The 18,811-nt window shown below is 41.4% G+C and overlaps 1 protein-coding gene across 6 annotated transcripts in view; it reads right to left on the minus strand.

The window, feature by feature from the left end:
* Positions 1 to 14,774, minus strand: part of ALG6 (ALG6 alpha-1,3-glucosyltransferase) — a 66,707-nt gene extending 51,933 nt beyond the window's left edge. For 2 of the 6 annotated variants that reach the window (XM_035715747.2, XM_025427912.3), the window contains exons 1-2: positions 14,642 to 14,774; positions 7,869 to 7,965 (exon numbers count right to left, since the gene is read on the minus strand). In XM_035715747.2, the coding sequence (XP_035571640.1) occupies positions 7,869 to 7,950 (82 nt within the window). In that variant the 5' untranslated portion in view covers positions 7,951 to 7,965; positions 14,642 to 14,774. Of the gene's footprint in view, positions 1 to 7,868; positions 7,966 to 13,955; positions 14,077 to 14,506; positions 14,526 to 14,641 lie in introns of those variants that run through there. The other 4 variants (XM_025427911.3, XM_049109531.1, XM_025427914.3 and 1 more) reach the window with 4 other exon arrangements.
* Between the last annotated feature and the right edge of the window lie 4,037 nt (positions 14,775 to 18,811).

An 18,811-nucleotide genomic window follows, 5' to 3' on the forward strand; every position in this document is an offset into this window, starting at 1 on the left:
CCTTTGGCTCAGGTCATGATCTCAGGATCCTGGGATGGAGTCCCACATCTTCCCCTCTCCTACTTGCCACTCCTCCTGCTTGTGCTCTCTGTCAAATAAATAAATAAAATCTTAAAAAAAAAAAAATGTCAACACAGAATTCCAAACCCAGTAAAATGTTAGGACCTAGAGCAAAATAAGGCATTTTCAGATAAAAACTAAGCCACCAACAGGCTCTCACTAAAAGAAAACCTCCCAGGAGGTACCTAGTTGGTTCAGTTGGTAGAGCATGTAACTCTTGACCTCAGGATGCTGAGTTCAAGCCCCATACTGGGAACTAAAGCCTACTTTAAAAAAAAAAAAGTTTTTTAATTTAAAGAAAAGTTTTAAAAACCTCCCAAAGATTTGAGGTGCCTGGGTGGCTCAGTCAATTGAGTTTCTGATTCTTGATCTTGGCTCTTGTCTTGATCTCATGGTCATGAGTTCAAACCCCACATTGGGCTCTGTGCTGGACCTAGAGACTACTTGAAAAAAACAAAAACAAACAAAAAAACTCCCAAAGATGGACTTCAGTAAGAAAGAAAATTATCTCAAAAGAAGATACAATATGTAAAAAGGAAGGTTAAGCACAGAAAATGAGAAACATCAGGGTAAACCTAAGTACTATTAATTGTATAAAACAGTGATTAATGTCTAAAATCTTAGGCAATAATAACATTTTAATAGCAGAGATGAGGATTTGTAACTAGTGTTAAAGCATCTCATGGTCCTTGCATTGTTCAGAAAGAACATATAAATATTAATTTTAGACTCTGTTAAATCAGTATATGAAAATCTCTACACCAACGCCCTGAAAGAAAACAAAGCATAACTTCCAAACCATCAGGAGAAAGTGGAATTAGGGTGGGGAACTCGTTAGTCAGGTCTAAGTGACAGGGATTCAGAGGTAAAGAGTAAAAGGATAAGGGTGCCTATTTAAAAAAAAAAAGAACGAACCATCTGCTCCACCCACTGAACCAGCCAGGCACCCCTCAGCAACAAGCTTTTTTTTAAAGATTTTATTTATTTATTCATGACAGACACACAAAGAGAGGGGCAGAGACATAGACAAAGAGAGAAGCAGGCTCCATGCAGGGAGCCTGATGTGGGACTCTATCCCAGGACCCCGGGATCACATCCTGGGCTGAAGACATGCACTCAACCGCTGAGCCACCCAAGGTGTCCCAGCAACAAGCATTTAGAAAAATGATTTTTTAGGGGCACCTGAGTAGCTCAGTCAGTTGAGCATCTGACTGTTGATTTTGGCTCAGGTAGGATCAGTGTCATGAGACTGAGCACTGCATCAGGTTCCAAGCTCAGCTGGGAATCTGCTTGAGATTCTTTCTCTTCCTCTTCCTCTGGACTCCCCCACTCCCCCACTCCCTCTTTCACTCTAAAATAAATAAATCCTTAAAAAAAAAAAAATGAGGGGCACCTGGGTGGCTCACTGGTTGACTTCTGGCTCAGGGCATGATCCCAGGGTGCAAGGATTGAGTCCTGCATCAGGCTCCTTGCGATGAGCCTGCTTCTCCCTCTGCCTATGTCTCTGCCTTTCTCTCTCTGTCTCTTATGAACAAATAAATAAAAATCTTTTTAAAAAAATGAAAGAAAAACAGTTTTTTAAAAGATATCATCTATAGGGGATCCCTGGGTGGCTCGGCGGCTTAGCGTCTGCCTTCAGCCCAGGGCATGATCCTGGAGTCCTAGGATCGAGTCCCGCATCAGACTCCCTGCATGGAGAATGCTTCTCCCTCTGCCTGTGTCTCTGCCTCTCTCTGTGTGTCTCTCATGAATAAATAAATAAAATCTTTAAAAATAATAAAAATAAATAAAAGATATCTGTAACAATGAGAGAAAAATATGTAAGATAGCTAGGAATACATCTAATAAAGGATACATAAGACTTTCATGTAAAAAGACGACTTAAATAGGGGTGCCTGAGTGGCGCAGTCAGTTAAGTAGAAGACTCTTCTTTAGGCTCTAGTCATGATCTCAGGATCATGAAATCGAGCCCCGCATCAGGCTCCTGGCTCAGTGCTATCTGCTTGAATTTCTCTCTCACTGTCCCCCTCTGCCTCTCCTTGTTAAATAAAGGGAGAAGATACATATCATCTTAATGGATTAAAAGTCCCAGTGTGGGGGTGCCTGGGTGGCTCAGTAAGTTAAGCATCTGCCTTTGGCTCAGGTCATGATCCTGGGGTCCTGGGATCCAGCCCTGCATCAGGCACCCTGCTCAGCAAGGAGTCTGCTTCTCCCTCTGCTCCTTCCCCATGGTTTGTTCTCTTTTGGGTAAATAAATAAATAAATAATCTTTTTTAAAAAATAAAAGCACAAATCATAAAAGAAAAAGATTAATAAATTTCACTATTTTATCCTGTCTATCTAGACATCTTAGGATGTGGGGTGCCTGGCTGGCTCAGTCAAAAAGCATGCAACTCTTGATCTCAGGGTCTTGGATTCAAACCCCATGTTGAATATAGACATTACTTAAATAAACTTAAAATAAAAAGAACCTTAAGATATGATAAGAAGGGAGGCCTGGGTGGCTCAGTGGTTGAGCATCTGCCTTTGGTTCAGGGCATGATCCCGAAGTTCCTAGGATCAAGTCCCATATGGGGCTTCCTGCATGGAGCCTGCTTCTCTCTCTACCTATATCTCTGTCCCTCTCTCTGTGTCTCTCATGAATAAGATATGAAAAGATAACCCATAAACTAGGAGAAGATATTAACAATTGTACAAAGGTTACCTTCCAAAATATAGAATGCTTGAGGAAAAAAAAAATACAGAATCCATAAAAAAAATGGAAATATACAAATGATAGCAAATATCCCAGAAAAGGAAATAGAAATGGCCAGTAAACAGGAAAATAGGTTTAAGCTTTTAGTAATGAAGGAAAGTCAAATTAAAAGCATAATAAAATATCATTTCACACACTCCAGGGAGGCAAAAATTCAAAATCTTAATACTACCAAAAGTTGTGAAGTATGTGGGGTAACAGGGACCCTTCCCTTTGGGAACTGCCTGAATACTAAAAACAGCTTAGAATGGATGACTGAGATGAAATTTGAGCCTGGGTGGCTCAGCGGTGTGGTGCCTGCCTTTGGCCCAGGGCACAATCCTGGAGTCCCAGGATCGAGTCCCACATCGGGTTCCCTGTATGGAGCCTGCTTCTCCCTCTGCCTGTGTCTCTGCCTCTCTCTCTCTCTCTCTCTCTCATAAATAAATAAATAAATAAATAAATAAATAAATCAATCAATCAATCAATCAATCTTAAAAAAAAAAAAAGGACACAAATGTTTTCTGGTTCATCTCTTGCACTTTGTTAAGAGCTAAGGTTGTGTGTGAGCTTAGAGAGATACTGAATGAAAATAGGACCTGCCTACTTTGGTTCTAGCCAAGATAAAAGGATTCCTGCAGTTGGCCCAACTTGTTCATCATAGAGCTGCACTGAAGTATGAAGCCAGGGCCTAAACTGTTGCTCTTTGTGACCAGCTGAAAGTGGATTTATGTCTTCTTGTGCCCCCAACCAAATTCTATGTCTCACAATTGACCCTTTTTTTTTTTTTTAAAGATTTTATTCATTTATTCATGAGAGACACACAAAGAGAGAGAAAGGCAGAGACATAGGTAGAGGGAGAAGCAGGCTCCATGCAGAGCCTGATGTGGGACTCGATCCTGGGACGCCCTGGGCTGAAGGCAGGCACCAAACTGCTGAGTCACCCAGGGATTCCTGACCCTTTTTTATATGACTAAAATGTACCCAACCCTTAACATATCCAAAATGGAATTCATTCATTACCTTCCCCACTGAGCCTGCTGTGTTTTCAAGTCTCAGGATCTCTGAACTAGAAACCAAACTCACTGTCAAAATCTTCTTCTTATCCCCACACACAATTTTTCATTACATTTTGTTGATTTTTATTCAATGTGGCTCAAAATTAGTCACTTAGACAGGCCTCATCATCCTTTGCCTAGACCACTGCAACCAGCTTTGTGCAACACTTCAAATAAGTGTTATAAATTGATGTAAGGCCACAGCACATATATGCTGCCAGTATGGTCTTGCTACCATCAGCCCCTCCTTGTTCTACTCCAAATTCCATGCTGCCTCTATAGTTGTCTTTTTTTTTTTTTTTTTTTTTTTTTATTATTTATGATAGTCACAGAGAGAGAGAGAGAGAGAGGCAGAGACATAGGCAGAGGGAGAAGCAGGCTCCATGCGCCGGGAGCCCGACGTGGGATTCGATCCTGGGTCTCCAGGATCGCGCCCTGGGCCAAAGGCAGGCGCCAAACCGCTGCGCCACCCAGGGATCCCTATAGTTGTCTTCTTAAACAGCATACCAGATCATGTGAATTCCCTGCTTAAAAGCCTCCACTGCCTAAAAGATAAACCCTCACACATTACTTTGGCTCACATTCTGGCCCCGTTTATTCCTACATCATCGATGGTCCATCTTAACCATGCACCCTGTATTCCAGTCACACTTACATCCTCAACATATCACAGAGAACTCTTGGTCTTTGTTCATGCTATTTCCTGTCCCTGGAATAGTCTCCCCGCCTCCGTATCTGCCTAGTAAATCCTCCCTCAATCCTTTTCAGAACAAACGTGTTATCATTGTTTTACTCTAAGCCTTTCTTTAAAAAAAAAAAAAGATTTTATTTATTTGTGAGAGAGAGAGAGAGAACACAAGCAGGGGGAGTGGCAGATGGAGAGGGAGAAGCAGCCCCCTGCCACCCTCCAGCAGGAAGCTGGATGGGGGGCTCCATCCCAGGATCCCAGGATCATGATCTGAGCAGAAGGAAGATGATTAACTGACTGAGCCACCAGGCATCCCTACTCCAAGCCTCTCATCTGAATTAGAAGTCTCTTGTGTTCCAGTCTACTTTATTTATATCACACTATATTTTTATATAGTACATATTTACAAGTCTGTTCTATCCACCTGACTCTGAACATCTGTAGGGAAATAAAAGGGTGATTCAGGGACCCAATTACAGTGTGGGGATAGGGGGGGATTTCCCCTACACATGCAACAAGCAATTCTCAGACACCAACTCCATATCTACAACTCAATCCTAACACTATCTGCCCAAGAGATGCCATCAGATTCCACAGGTTATGGGTTCAGTACTATAAGATTGCCCCCACCCTCCATGTCAGAGGCCAGTCATAAGCCCAGATTCTGGCCAACTAGTTATCAATCAGAGGTTCCAACAACCTCCTCCAACCCTGGATGACAACTGCAAGTCTAAACTGTTACCTGTGCTTCTGATTGGCAGATGTTCCCACAACCTCCTCCTTTGGTCTGATTAATTTCCTAGAGCAGTTCTCAGAACTCAGAGAAACATTTACTTACTAGATTATCAGTTTATTATAAAAAGATGTAACTCAGAATAGCCAAATGTAAGAGATGCAAAGGGCAAGGTATGGGGAAAGAGCGCTGAGCTTCAATTCCCTCTGAGTCTCCATGTGTTCACCAGCTCCATCCTACTTTGGGGTTTTTATGAAGGCTTTATTACAAAAGCATGATTGATTAATCACTGGCCGTTGGTGACTGATTCAACCTCCAGCCTCTCTCCCCTCCCTGGAAATCAGAGGGTGGGACTGAAGGTTCCAACCCTCTAAAGACCCAATTAGGTTTTCCGGGCAACCAGTCCCCATCCATAGATGGGTCCAAAAGCCAGTCATTACCATAGCAAAAGACAACTTTATCACTTTCACTTAGAAAATCCCAAGGGTTTTTAGAGGCTCTGTGCCAGAAGGAGGACAAAGACCAAATATATATTTCTTATAAACCACAATATCATAAGAAAATACCATTTATTATTCTTGGTCACCCTGAAAGCCAGACTGAAAGACTTGATCACCAGTAAAGTATTTTTGCCCACACAGCAGACACTCAATAAACATTCTGGGGTTAAATGATCTGATGTAAAGATCAAATAACAGAACAGTTGTGAAGCATTAATATGCTGATTATATTCCTACACTACCAAAAAAGAAAATATGTTTCATACATATGATCTCAAGTAATCCCCACAACCCTGTTAAAATATATATTAATATTCCCACTTTGTAGAAGAGGTACCTTTGTAAAAGAGGTTCATAGAGATTAAATAACTACCCCAAGATCCGGCAGCTAACAAGCAAAGAAAAATAGAGATTTGAGCCCAAGTCTACTGCTGCATCCAAGTGATTTTACTTCTTCATTATTTCTCAGATTCATTTATCTATCTTTTAAATAGCTTAGTTCAGGACTTCTTAGAAGCACAGAGTGGTGTCATAAAAGCACTGATTTTGGAATAAAATACAACTATATTTGAGTCCCAGTTGTCATTTATCGGCTGCCTTATTTTCCACTTGTAAATTAGAGACAATACCTATCTTCAGTAGTGTGGTAAGTAAAAGAAAATGCTAAAAAAATAAATAAAATTAAAATTTAAAAAAATGCTTAGTGTCTAGCATATGGTAAATACTTAAAATAGCTCTTATTTCTATTATTATGATTATGTCATTTGTCTCTTTACCTCCAACCTGCTTCCTATAAACCTTGTGCATTATTACAAAGTTATCTTTCTAAAACACAAGTAATTTGCCAAGCACAGTGTTTAGCTAAATCTCCAGCCGCTCCCTCCGCATCGTTTTGTTCCTTCTTTTTATACTCCAATACTGACTACTTAAAACCATGTTCTCGGGGATCCCTGGGTGGCTCAGTGGTTTAGCACCTGCCTTGGGCCCTGGTCGTGCTCCTGGAGACCCGGGATCGAGTCCCACGTCAGGCTGCCTGCATGGAGCCTCCTTCTCTCTCTGCCTGTGTCTCTGCCTCTCTCTCTCTCTCTCTCTCATGAATAAAATCTTTAAAAAATAAATAAATAAAACCATGCTCTCACTCTACCATCCTTTTGCCCATGTTCCCTATTTCATTTGCCTAGCAAGTTCCAACTCATCCTTCAACCTTGAACTCAAATGTCATCTTCTCTGAAAAGTTTTTTCTAATGCAACTTGATCATTCACTTCTCTATGTAACCTTTGTACTTTACAAATACTTCTAGTCATAATTACCACATTGTCCTGTGACCACTTACCTACTAAATGTGGACACTTTCAGTACTGGATATTCATGTACTCTAGCACCTAGCAGTGCCTGGACCATGAGCAGTGCTAAATAAATACAGGATTGAATATAATCCTATCCCCCCTCCAGGACCATGTACCATTAATTCTCCCTCCTCTTCTCTTACATCATTCCCAGTCTTATTCTCCATTCCTCTCTTCCTTTCAGTCTAGTAACATGGCCTCTCTACCCTAAGCAAACAAAAGCCTCTTTTGATTCCATTCCCACCTTCAGGTACTAGCTCAGTTCTCTTTTTGATACTTAATATGTAATCATTTATCAACTTGTCATCTTCCCCATTAAAATACATTTTTGTTTTCTCATGTCATAAAGCCTATGCTTCTATTTAGCTCTTACACATATTATTTTCACTAGAATTCAATGTTTATTTTCTTGACCATATCAAAAAAGCCTCGAATTCTTCTGTCCCATGGGATCCCTGGGTGGCTCAGCAGTTTAGCACCTGCCTTCGGCTCAGGGCATGATCCTAGAGTCCCAGGATTGAGTCCCACATCATGGAGCCTGCTTCTACCTCAGCCTGTCTCTGCCTCTACCTCAGCCTGTCTCTGCCTCTGTGTGTGTGTGTGTCTCTCATGAATAAACAAATACAATCTTAAAAAAAAAAAAATTCTTCTGTCCCAGTCAGATATCTATAAACTATTATAAAAAGGAGGACGACAAAACTGTTTAAAGGAATATTTATCCATCTTTTAAAGAGTAAAGATGTGTTACCTGAATAAGAATTAAGAGAAACTGTCCACCGTACTGTTAGTCCTATTAAGACCACAATTGTCATCAAGTGCCATTTCTCCATATTTCTTCTTCAAATCTAAGGAGGGAAAAAAATAGGACCAATGCCAAAATACTTTTAATGCATAGTCAGTTACTTCTTTTCTTCATCAGAGAAATGTTATTAAATTCTTTGGGATTAGGAGTTTGAGAGAATTTTAAGTGATACTTCATTTCCAGTTAATATTGACTTTTAGGTCTATGAAGAAGTAGCCTGGAGGGAAAAAAAAAAAGAAAGAAAGACCAAGATTTAGCTGAGCATGGTACAACAAAGAACTCATTAAACCAAGTAGGAAGATAAAGAATTCGGGTGTCAGCAAGAAGGAAAGTGGGTAGTTTTAAGTTCTTTATTCCCTAGTCCTCTAGTTGGGAAATATACCTCAAAAGGCAGCTCTCCATGTTGTTAAATGGGATTCAATATATGTAGTAAAGATATGGTAAGGATGTGGTAAGGACTGGTTCTTACAAGGTAACAAAGAAAAACAACAGATATATAGATAGCAGAATCAATTCCATCTAAAGCATGTTTACCTACATGTAAAAAAAAATATAGTTTAAAAGGCATGATTTATCTTTGGTACAGAGAGGAAGAGGAATTTTACCTTTCTATTTAGTTTCAGAAAGTATTCTACTAATTTATGTAGTTTGATTTTTACTGTTCTTCCAAAATATACTTTGACTAACCACATCTTTCTATCTTATAGAATGAACCTCTACAAGAACTAATAACCCCAAGTCTTTTTTTTTATACCATAATGATTTTGGTATTTTTTTTACATGTTTTTATTTAAGTTTGATTTGCCAACACATAGTAACACCCAGTGCTCATCCCATCAAGTGCCCTCCTCAGTGCCCATCAGCCAGTTACTCCATCCCTCAACCCCTGCCTCCCCTTCCCCAACCCTTTCTTTGTTTCCCAGAGTTAGGAGTCTCTCATGGTTTGTCACCCTAATTTTTCCTACTCAATTTCCCTCCTTTCCCTCATAATCCCTTTCACTATTTCTTATATTCCACGTATGAGTGAAACCATACGATGATTGTCCTTCTCCAACTGACTTATTTCACTCAGCATAATACCCTCCAGTTCCATCCACATCGAAGCAAATGGTGGGTATTCATCATTTCTAATGGCTGAGTAATATTCCATTGTATATATAGACCACATCTTCTTTATCCATTCATCTGTCGAAGGACATAGAGGCTCCTTCCACAGTTTGGCTATTGTGGACATTGCTGCTATAAACATTGGGGTGAGAAAAAAAAAAAAAAAACATTGGGGTGCAGGTGTCCCAGTGTTTCACTGCATCTGTATCTTTGGGGTAAATCCCCAGTAGTGCAATTGCTGGGTCATAGGGTAGCTCTATTTTTAACTCTTGGAGAACTTCCACATTGTTTTCAAGAGTTGCTGTACCAGTTCACATTCCCACCAACAGTGCAAGAGGGTTCCCCTTTCTCCACATCCTCTGCAACATTTGTTGTGTCCTGTCTTGTTAATTTTCGCCATTCTCACTTGTGTGAGGTGGTATCTCATTGTGGTTTTGATTTGTATTTCCCTGATGGCAAGTGTTGCGGAGCATTTTCTCATGTGCTTGTTGGCCATGTGTATGCCTTCTTTGGTGAAATTTTTGTTCATGTCTTCTGCCCATTTCATGATTGGATTGATTCTTGGGTGTTGAGTTGGTAAGTTCTTTATACATCTTGGACACTAGCCCTTTTTCTGATATGTCATTTGCAAATATCTTCTCCCATTCTGTAGGTTGTCTTTTAGTTTTGTTGACTGTTTCTTTGGCTGTGCAGAAGTTTTTTACCTTGATTAAGTCCCAAGAGTTCATTTTTGCTTTTGTTTCCCTTGTCTTCATAGATGTATCTTGCAAGAAGTTACTGTAGCCAAGTTCAAAAAGGTTGCTGCCTGTGTTCTCCTCTAGGATAATAACTTTTAAGACTGGAAACCCAAGTCTTAAGAGAAAAAGCAGTAAAATGCAATTAACTATTTATATCTTTCTTTCTTTTTTTTTTTTTTTTTTTTTCAGTTTTTTCCTTGGGTTGGATGGTTTAAAAGCAAAAAGCTTTGGGCAGCTCGGGTGGCTCAGTGGCTTAGCGCCACCTTCAGTCCCGAGTGTGGTCCTGGAGAACCGAGATTGAATCCCGCTGTCAGGCTCCCTGCATGGAATGGAGCCTGCTTCTCCCTCTGCCTGTGTCTGTGCCTCTCTCTGTGTCTCTCATGTATAAATAAATAAAATTAAAAATAAATAAAAATATAAAAATAAATAAAAGCAAAAAGCTTTGAGAAATTATGGGCCACAATTATGCGCCACAGGATATACTTTAAATATAACCAAAAAAATACAATAGCCAACTGTAAAAACTAGGAGAAAATTGGCACATTCCACCTACTGAGCAAAAAAAAAATTTTTTAAGGATGTAATAAAACATGTTAGTTTTATTTATTTTTTATTTAAGTTTTTCATTTTAATTCTAGTATAGTTAACAGCGTTATATCAGTTTCAAGTATACAATATAGTGATGAAAATTATTCTCTTATTTAAATATCGCAAAGGTCAACTCTAGAACTAATGAAGTCCAGCATCTCAATTAGGTAGAATGACTCAAAGTAGTAAATAAGACTATGTAAAAATATCATGCAAATTTGAATTATATAAATGCCCTTTCCTCCCTCCTACAGCATCCATTTTTAATCATTTTACTATTCACTAGAACTTCTATCACAGAGGCAAAGTAAGGGGAAAACTTAAAATTCAATCCCTTTCCAAAGTTGATTCTTGATTTCATACAAGGTTATTATAAACTACTCAGATTCTTTCTTTTTTTAAGTAGGCTCCACGCCCAGTATGAAGCCACCGGGGATGCCCATCAAAAAGCCCCTTTTCAATATGCTGCACTCTACATTCTAGAATTGCAATACAACACTATATTTTACTTAGATATCATGTTTAAAATTGATTTTAGAAATGCTAATTCCGGGATCCCTGGGTGGCGCAGTGGTTTAGCACCTGCCTTTGGCCCAGGGCACGATCCTGGAGACCCGGGATCGAATCCCACGTCGGGCTCCCGGTGCATGGAGCCTGCTTCTCCCTCTGCCTATGTCTCTGTCTCTCTCTGTGACTATCATAAATAAATAAAAATTTTAAAAAAAATTTAGAAATACTAATTCCTAGATTTGAAAATATAGCTTAACTAATATTCCATCTAGGAAATTTAAATCACTAATATGACCAAGTTAAGTCAATAATTCACAGTTCCAGAAAATCCTGTATAAGTACTTCCTCAGGAATCTTAAGTAACAAAAATAAGAGTGCCAATAACACCAAATAATCATAACAAACTTTAAAAGAACATAATGCTTAACTAATATTTGCTGCTGATCAAGTTGGCTAAGAGCACAATGGTGGAAAGGAAAACATAAAGAATCACAACCAAGGGGATCCCTGGGTGGCTCAGCGGTTTAGCGCCTGCCTTTGGCCCAGGGCGCCATCCTGGAGTCCCGGGATCGAGTCCCACGTCGGGCTCCCGGCATGGAGCCTGCTTCTCCCTCCTCCTGTTTCTCTGCCTCTCTGTCTATCATAAATAAATAAATAAATCTTTAAAAAAAAAAAAAAAGAATCACATCCAAAAAGATCTGAACATCTATGATGAACTAAATCTAATTCCAGAAATGACAGAAATAAAATCAAAGCTCTGCACTTAAATGTGAAAAAAATCAATAAAAATCAACTGCATGAAGACTGAAAGGGAGGTAACATGTCATAAATAACTGTCAGTCCTATAGGAATGCAGAACCAATGACCAGTGTACTTTGATTTAAAAGTAAAAAGTTTAAAAATGAAATTAAAAGTAAAAAAGCTTAATTAGGTTTTTTTTTAAAGTTTTATTTTTTGTTTTTTAGTAATCTCTATACCCAATGAGTAGCTCAAATTTACCATCCTGAAAAATCAAAAGTCACATGCTCTTCCGACTGAGTCAGCTAGCCAACTGGCCAAGTAAAAAGCAAAAAAATATATATGTTAGGAAAGGTTTTTTAACAATGATAGCTGTCCAAAAATGAAACAAGCAGCTTGAAAAGGGGGTTCTTCTCTAACAGGTTCAAAAAGAAAACTGAACAACTACTTGAAAGAATATTTTTAAAGTGTAGAACAGATGACTAATTTTTAAAGTGTCTACTAAATCCAATTTTGGAAATATATTATGTGCTAAATTAATATAAATCCTGAAAATACAAAAGAAGAGTTGGTTTCCCAACACATTAATGTTTCCATAATTCCCAAGTTACCCAGGATCATCAGTTTTGAGGTGTTTCTTTGTTATTTAGTAAAATGGATAGGCCTTCCCATCCTTTACAAGTGACTCCCAGTAGAAGTTGAAGGGCATAAAAAACATCTCTTCCTCACTTTCTACTTAGAGTAAAATGCAAGTACTCCAGCCATAAGACCCTTTAAGATCTGACCTCTGCCAGCCTCTCAGATTTCATCTCCTCCCACTTTCCAAGGTCTTCCTACTCTTCCAAGGACCCATCAATTTCATTATCCCTGTTCCTTTCCTCTACTTGGAATGCTCTCACCCAGCTCAATGGCTAACCTTTTGTCATTCCTCTTGTGTATTAAATCACCCCTACCCCACTCCCAAAGATCATCCCTGACCATCCTATTAAAGTTTCCACCTCTTACTGTTTGAACCATTTACCTTAATTATTTTCACTATCAGAAATTATCTTTTTACACAACACAGAACAATCTCACAAATACTTAGTAAAAAAAAAACTAGATAGGGGCACCTGGGTGGCTGTCACTTGGGCATCTGCCTTTGACTCAGGTCATGATCTCAGTGTCCTGGCATCAAGCCCTGCCATCAGGCTCTCTGCTTAGCAGCGAGTCTGCTTCTCCCTTTCCTTCTGTGATCTCTCTTGCTATCTCTCTCCCTCAAAAATAAATAAATAAATAAATAAATAAATAAATAAATAAATAAATAAATAAAATCTTTTTTAAAAATAAAGACAAAGAAAAAGCTAGATACTAGGGGTGCTGGGCTGGTTCAGTTGGTGGAGTTTGTGACTCTTGATCTCAGGGTTGTGAGTTCAAGTCCTAAGTTGAGTGTAAAGGTTACTTAAAAACAAAACCTTAAAAAAATTAAAAAAATAAAAAAACAGGCTAGACACCAAAAAATACATATTATATGGTTCCTTTTATGAAAGGCTCATAAATAGATAAAACTAATATATGGTTAGAAATCAATAAAAAGGGATGCCTGGGTGGCTTAGAGGTTGAGTGGCTGCCTTTCGCTCAGGTGGTGATCCTGGTGTCCTGGGACTGAGTCCCACATTGGGCTCCCTGCATGGAGCCTGCTTCTCCCTCTGCCTATGCCTCTGCCTCTCTGTGTGTGTCTCTCATGAATAAATAAATAAAATCTTAAAAAAAAATCAATAAAGAGGTTACCTTTGGGGAGAAGAAGGAATGGTGACTGGGAGAGGTCTCCACGGAGGCTTTCTAAGAAGCTGTAAATGTTCTGGGGCTTTGCAAGGGGAGTGGGGGTGAGGGGGGTCTTGTTTTTAAGAGAGAGAGAGGGGACGGAGGGGCAGAGGGGAAGGGAGGGGCAGAGGAAGAGGGAGAAAGAGAGAATCTTTGACAGGCTCCATGCCCAGTAGGGAGCCCCAAGCTGGGCTCCATCTCAAGACCTTGAGGTCACGACCTGATCAAGAGTCCTTGTCTTAAAGGCCTGGGCCATCCAGGCATCCCCAAAGTTGTTTTTTGATTTGAGTGGTGGTTAAAAGATGCGTTTACTTCACGATATATCAGCAAGTTACAAATTATGATTGCTGTATTTTCTTGTACATATGTTATATTCCAATAAAAAGGCATAAAAGGAAATTACGTTTAAAAAAAATAAAATTATATTTCTTTGACAACTAGAATATAAATTTCGTGCAAGCCAGGCAGGATCCTCTCGCCTTTGCCCCTGGGTCTATTCCCTGCACTTAGAACAATGTGGCAGAAAGCAAAGTACTCCTAAAATACTTGCCGAATGGAGATCTTCCTGTGTATGAAGGCAGCAAGTAATTTTAGGGTCATTTGTGGCTAATTATAAGGCTTAACGGATCTCTTCTTGAACAGTAAGAAGGGCTCTGTATTACTTTTTCCATCTGCAAAGCAAAGCACAGTAACTTTCTAACCGACCCACACGACACGAAGTTTTCACGCAGGTGGCAGGTTAAGTTTTCCCTCCTACTTTGCCCTAAGATGAGTACATTTCGGTCAAAACCAAATATAAAACAAAACCTCGGCGGTTCGCTTCGGAACAAATTCCAGGGCCGAATTTGTTCTTTTGGAGTCTGAACGGTCCGTCCCCCAAAGTGGGCCCGACACCCAGTGAGGAGCATGTCTGGCATAAAGGGGGGGGGGTCCTAACGCTTCTCCTCCGCTCCTGCAGCACCCAGACCCTCAAGACCGCAGGATCAAGGGCGCCAAGGAAGCCCAGGCCGCCGCCAAGCCAACGCGCCCCCCGCCCCCACCCCCCAGCGAGCCAGCAGGCCGACCCGGGGAGGCCCCGCCAGCTGCCCCCTCCTCTCACACCTGGAGCGGGGGAGGGAGCCCGGCTGCCACCTGCGCGCGCGGTCGCTGCGCGTCGCGAGTCCCCCTCCGCCGCGCTCCCCTCCGCCTCCCACCCCGGCCGCGCAGCCCGGACGCCCCAGGCTCCCCGCCTCTTACCCCTCAGCCCGCGCCACGGCGGGGTTCGCGCCCGCAGCTCCCCGAGGCAGGCGCCTGCGCGCTCGCCCCCGCGGCGGAGCGCTTCCCTCGCGCCTTCCGCTTCCGCGTGCGCGCGCGTGCCGGGCGCCGGAGCGAGCCCGTCGGGCGTGAGGGGCGGGGCCGGGGGAAGGCGCGGAGACGGGGCGGCGGGCTTAGGAGGCGGAGCGGCGGGCGCTGGAACCCGAGAGGCCTCCGGTCCCGGGTTAGGCCGGGGGCAGGTGGAAAGCCCCTTGCTCTTCTTTCCCGGGATGATGGCCAAATCCTGAGCGGCTGCTTAGTCCACGGATTCCTGTCAGGGGCGCGTCCCGGCTCCCTTCACAGAGTGGAGAGCCCTTGGCTGATCCTCGCCACCGGGCAGTGGGTCTTCCTCAGACCAGAAAGCCAACCTGCTTCGCCCTCTTCAAGCCTCATGCCTGCGAAGAAGAATGTACTAAGGCTGGTAAGTCACTTCATGCAAGAAACATCAAGCGTCCGACCACTTTTGAGAGCCTGTGGGTTGTGCGGAAGAACAGGCCTGCCTGCCCTCAAGTAGCCACTACCCCTCTCCTGTCGGACGGCTTGGATCACCTCTTCCCAAACTTGCCCGAAATAACTACCTTCCCTCCTTTGTTCAGAGAATGCACACATTTTTGCCTGCTGAATCCTGCCCTTCTCTATAAACCAGCACCTCTGATTCATAATCCATAAGTACCTGCAAATATTGGACTATGGCTTTATACTAAGTGGGTCTGCACAACTCTCTGGATCTACTTTTCTTCATCTGTGAATTGAGTGGTAAGTCTAGGTAAACTTCTAGATCTAAAGATCAAAAAACGTTATTGTATATTTAAAAGACTGTCAAGGGGTACTTGGGTGGCTCAGTCTTTTATTTATTTATTTTTAATATTTTATTTACTTATTCATGAGAGACACAGGCAGAGGGAGAAGCAGGCTCCATGCAAGCAAGCCCGACGCGGGACTCGATCCCAGGTCTCCAGGATCTGGCCCTGGGCTGAAGGCAGCGCTAAACCGCTGAGCCACCCGGGCTGCCCGGCTCAGCCTTTTAAACATCTGCCTTCAGCTCAGATCATGATCCCAGGGTCCTGGGATCCAGCCCCATTTGGGCTCCCCCACTCAGCAAGGAGCTTGCTCCTCCCTCTCCCCCACCCCCACCGACTCCCCCCCCCCCACCCCCCTACCCCGCTCTGGCTCTCTCTTGTTCTCTCTTTCTCTCAAATAAATAGATAAAACCTTTTTTTAAAAAAATAAAATGAGGGCAGCCCCGGTGGCTCAGTGGTTTAGCGCTGCCTTCAGTCCGGGGTGTGATCCTGGAGACCCTGGATCGAGTCCCACATCGGGCTCCCTGCATGGAGCCTGCTTCTCCCTCTGCCTGTGTCTCTGTTTCCCTCTCTCTCTGTGTGCCTCTCATGAATAAATAAAAATCTTTAAAAAAAAAATAAAAATAAAAAATAAAATGAATGAAAAATAAAAGACTGTCAAAACTAGAAATATGGAGAAATGTGTGACCAAGTCCCTGCCCTCAAGAGATTTTTCATTAGAAAGACATTTTCATGCATAAAAAGATAGCAAAAAAAAAAAGATAGAAAGCAATAGAAGGGAGTACATGCTAAATGTCAGATTATTGATATATGCATTGAGTACTGTAGTTCAGAGAAGAAATTAAAACTAAATTAAAAGCTATCAGGAAATGCTTTCCCTGGAGCAGTCAGCTGAGCTTTGAAGGAAAGCCTGGAGGATGGGAGTAGAACTCCAGGCCAAGGAGGAAATGGTTAAAGCCAAAGTTGTGGCAGCTAAAAAGTGCAGAACATTTCCTGCAGTTCCAGATGGTAGGTGACAAAACTGGAAAGGAATAATTGGGGAAGAGCCCTGAATGTGGTGGCTGTGGCATTTGGAATTTATTCAATGATCAGTAAGGAACCATTAAATGACTTTTAGCAGGGAGTCAAGTGTACAGTACAATGTTAGAGAAAATTTAAAGTGGTGATAACCACTTTATCAGATGAATCAGAGAAAGAGATAGAAATCATTATAGTAGTCCATGCATGATTAGACAAAGGCCTGGACTGAGATGGTAATAGTGGAACCAGAAAAGAAAAAAATCAATGCAACAGGAAGAATGGACAGGTCCTGGTAAACAGATATGTAGAAGTGAAACAAAGGAGAGGGTAAAATCATGGAAAGTTCCCAAGGTTTCATGTTGAATTACTAGAAAATCTGGGATGCCTGGGTGGCTCAGTGGTTGAGTGTCAGCCTTTTGCTCAGATCATGATCGCCGGGTCCCAGGATCAAGCCCCACATCAAGCTCCCTGTAGGAAGCCTGCTTCTCCTTCTGTCTATGTCTCTGCCTCTGTGTGTCTCTCATGAATAAATATATAAAATCTTAAAAAAAAAAAAGAATTACTAGAAAATCTGAAAGATCTAGGGAAGCTTAGGGAGAAGCTGGTTTGGAGGGCAAGACCATGCACTATATTGAGTTTGAGGTGACAGCAAGACAACAAATTAGTAATCTGTAGATACCGGTTATGAATCAGAGCCTAGAAAAACAATTGGGGTTGAAAATAGAGATATGAAAGTCTTTCATTTGGCTGAAGAATAAGGGAGACAGTTCAGTGGGATAATAGACAACCATACTTCAATAAACCCATATTTAAGGTCAAAAGGAAAAAGACAAGATGATGAAGGATATTTCATGGTTACAAGTATAGGGGAGAATCCAGTACATTGCAAGATACAAATATTAAGCATCTTGTGGACAAGAACTATGTTTGACACACTAAAAATCATCATGTTTTATTGAATTTTATTGGCTCCATCAATTGTAAGAAGCACCTACAGGTAAGAAAGCTCCCATTTAAACCAGTTATCACTGTAAAATATAATTTCAGAAATATTAATATATGAGAAATACACATCTTCAAATGATGAGATTGGTATAAGCCTCTCTCCTAGCTTCTGGCAGAGAATTAACACATTTTTTACTTAAAATGTTCATTGAGGGATCCCTGGGTGGCGCAGCGGTTTGGCGCCTGCCTTTGGCCCAGGGCGCGATCCTGGAGACCCGGGATCGAGTCCCACGTCGGGCTCCCGGTGCATGGAGCCTGCTTCTCCCTCTGCCTGTGTCTCTGCCTCTCTCTCTCTCTCTCTGTGACTATCATAAATAAATAAAAATTAAAAATAAATAAATAAATAAATAAATAAAATGTTCATCGAATAAATAGTAGAAGGGACTTCATAGCTGAACAGCCCCACCACCACATCTACATCCTACTTCTGTTCTTTCCCTCTAGTAGATACTATCATTGCTGAAAGCCCAGTGCCTGTACATAACAGATTCTCAGTAAATGCATTTTGAATGAGGTCATTAGGGTAAGCCCTCATCCAATCTGACTGTGTCCTTATAAGAAAAGGAATTTGGTCACAGATATGCCGATACACAGAGGAGAGACCATGTGAAGACACAGGGAGAAGATGGCCGTCTACAGCCAAGGAAATAGGTCTCTGAAGAAACCAACCCTGCTGACACCTTGATCTTGGACATCTGACCTCCAGAAGTGTACCAAAATAAATTTTTGTTGTTTAAGTCATCCTATTGTGGTATTTTGTATGGCAGCCCTAATAAACCAATACATACCTTATGAAAGGTACTCTCAATACTCGATGCACCAGGCAAACTTCTTCATATAAATCATAGTTTTACGGTAGTTTCTAGCTCCTTCCCGAGATTACTAAGAAACTAAGGAAAACCTTTTCTATCTTGAGCCCAGAGCCTTCCTGAATCTATGTGAAAATCATTCATCTGATTATAGCTACTCTTTGAAATAGAATTATTTTTCCCGTCTGTACATCTTCCTAATTTGATCCTTGTATGTCATTTTCCTTCATTCTGCAATCTGCAAGTTTCATTATTCTCTTGCCCTCTCCAAGGAATAAGCCCACCTAAGTAGGATAGAGTTAGAGTTAACCCCCACATTTCCAAGTTTCATGATAGCCATTAGCAAAATAGTTTCTTTTATATACTAAAAACCTGGGCAGCCCCAATGGCCCAGCAGTTTAGCGCCGCCTTCAGCCCAGGCATGATCCTAGAAACCCCAGATCAAGTACAGTGTTGGGCTCCCTGCATGGATCCTGTTT

Source organism: Canis lupus, chromosome 5 (genome assembly GCF_003254725.2).
Source record: "Canis lupus dingo isolate Sandy chromosome 5, ASM325472v2, whole genome shotgun sequence".
Classification (NCBI taxonomy): Eukaryota; Metazoa; Chordata; class Mammalia; order Carnivora; family Canidae; genus Canis; species Canis lupus.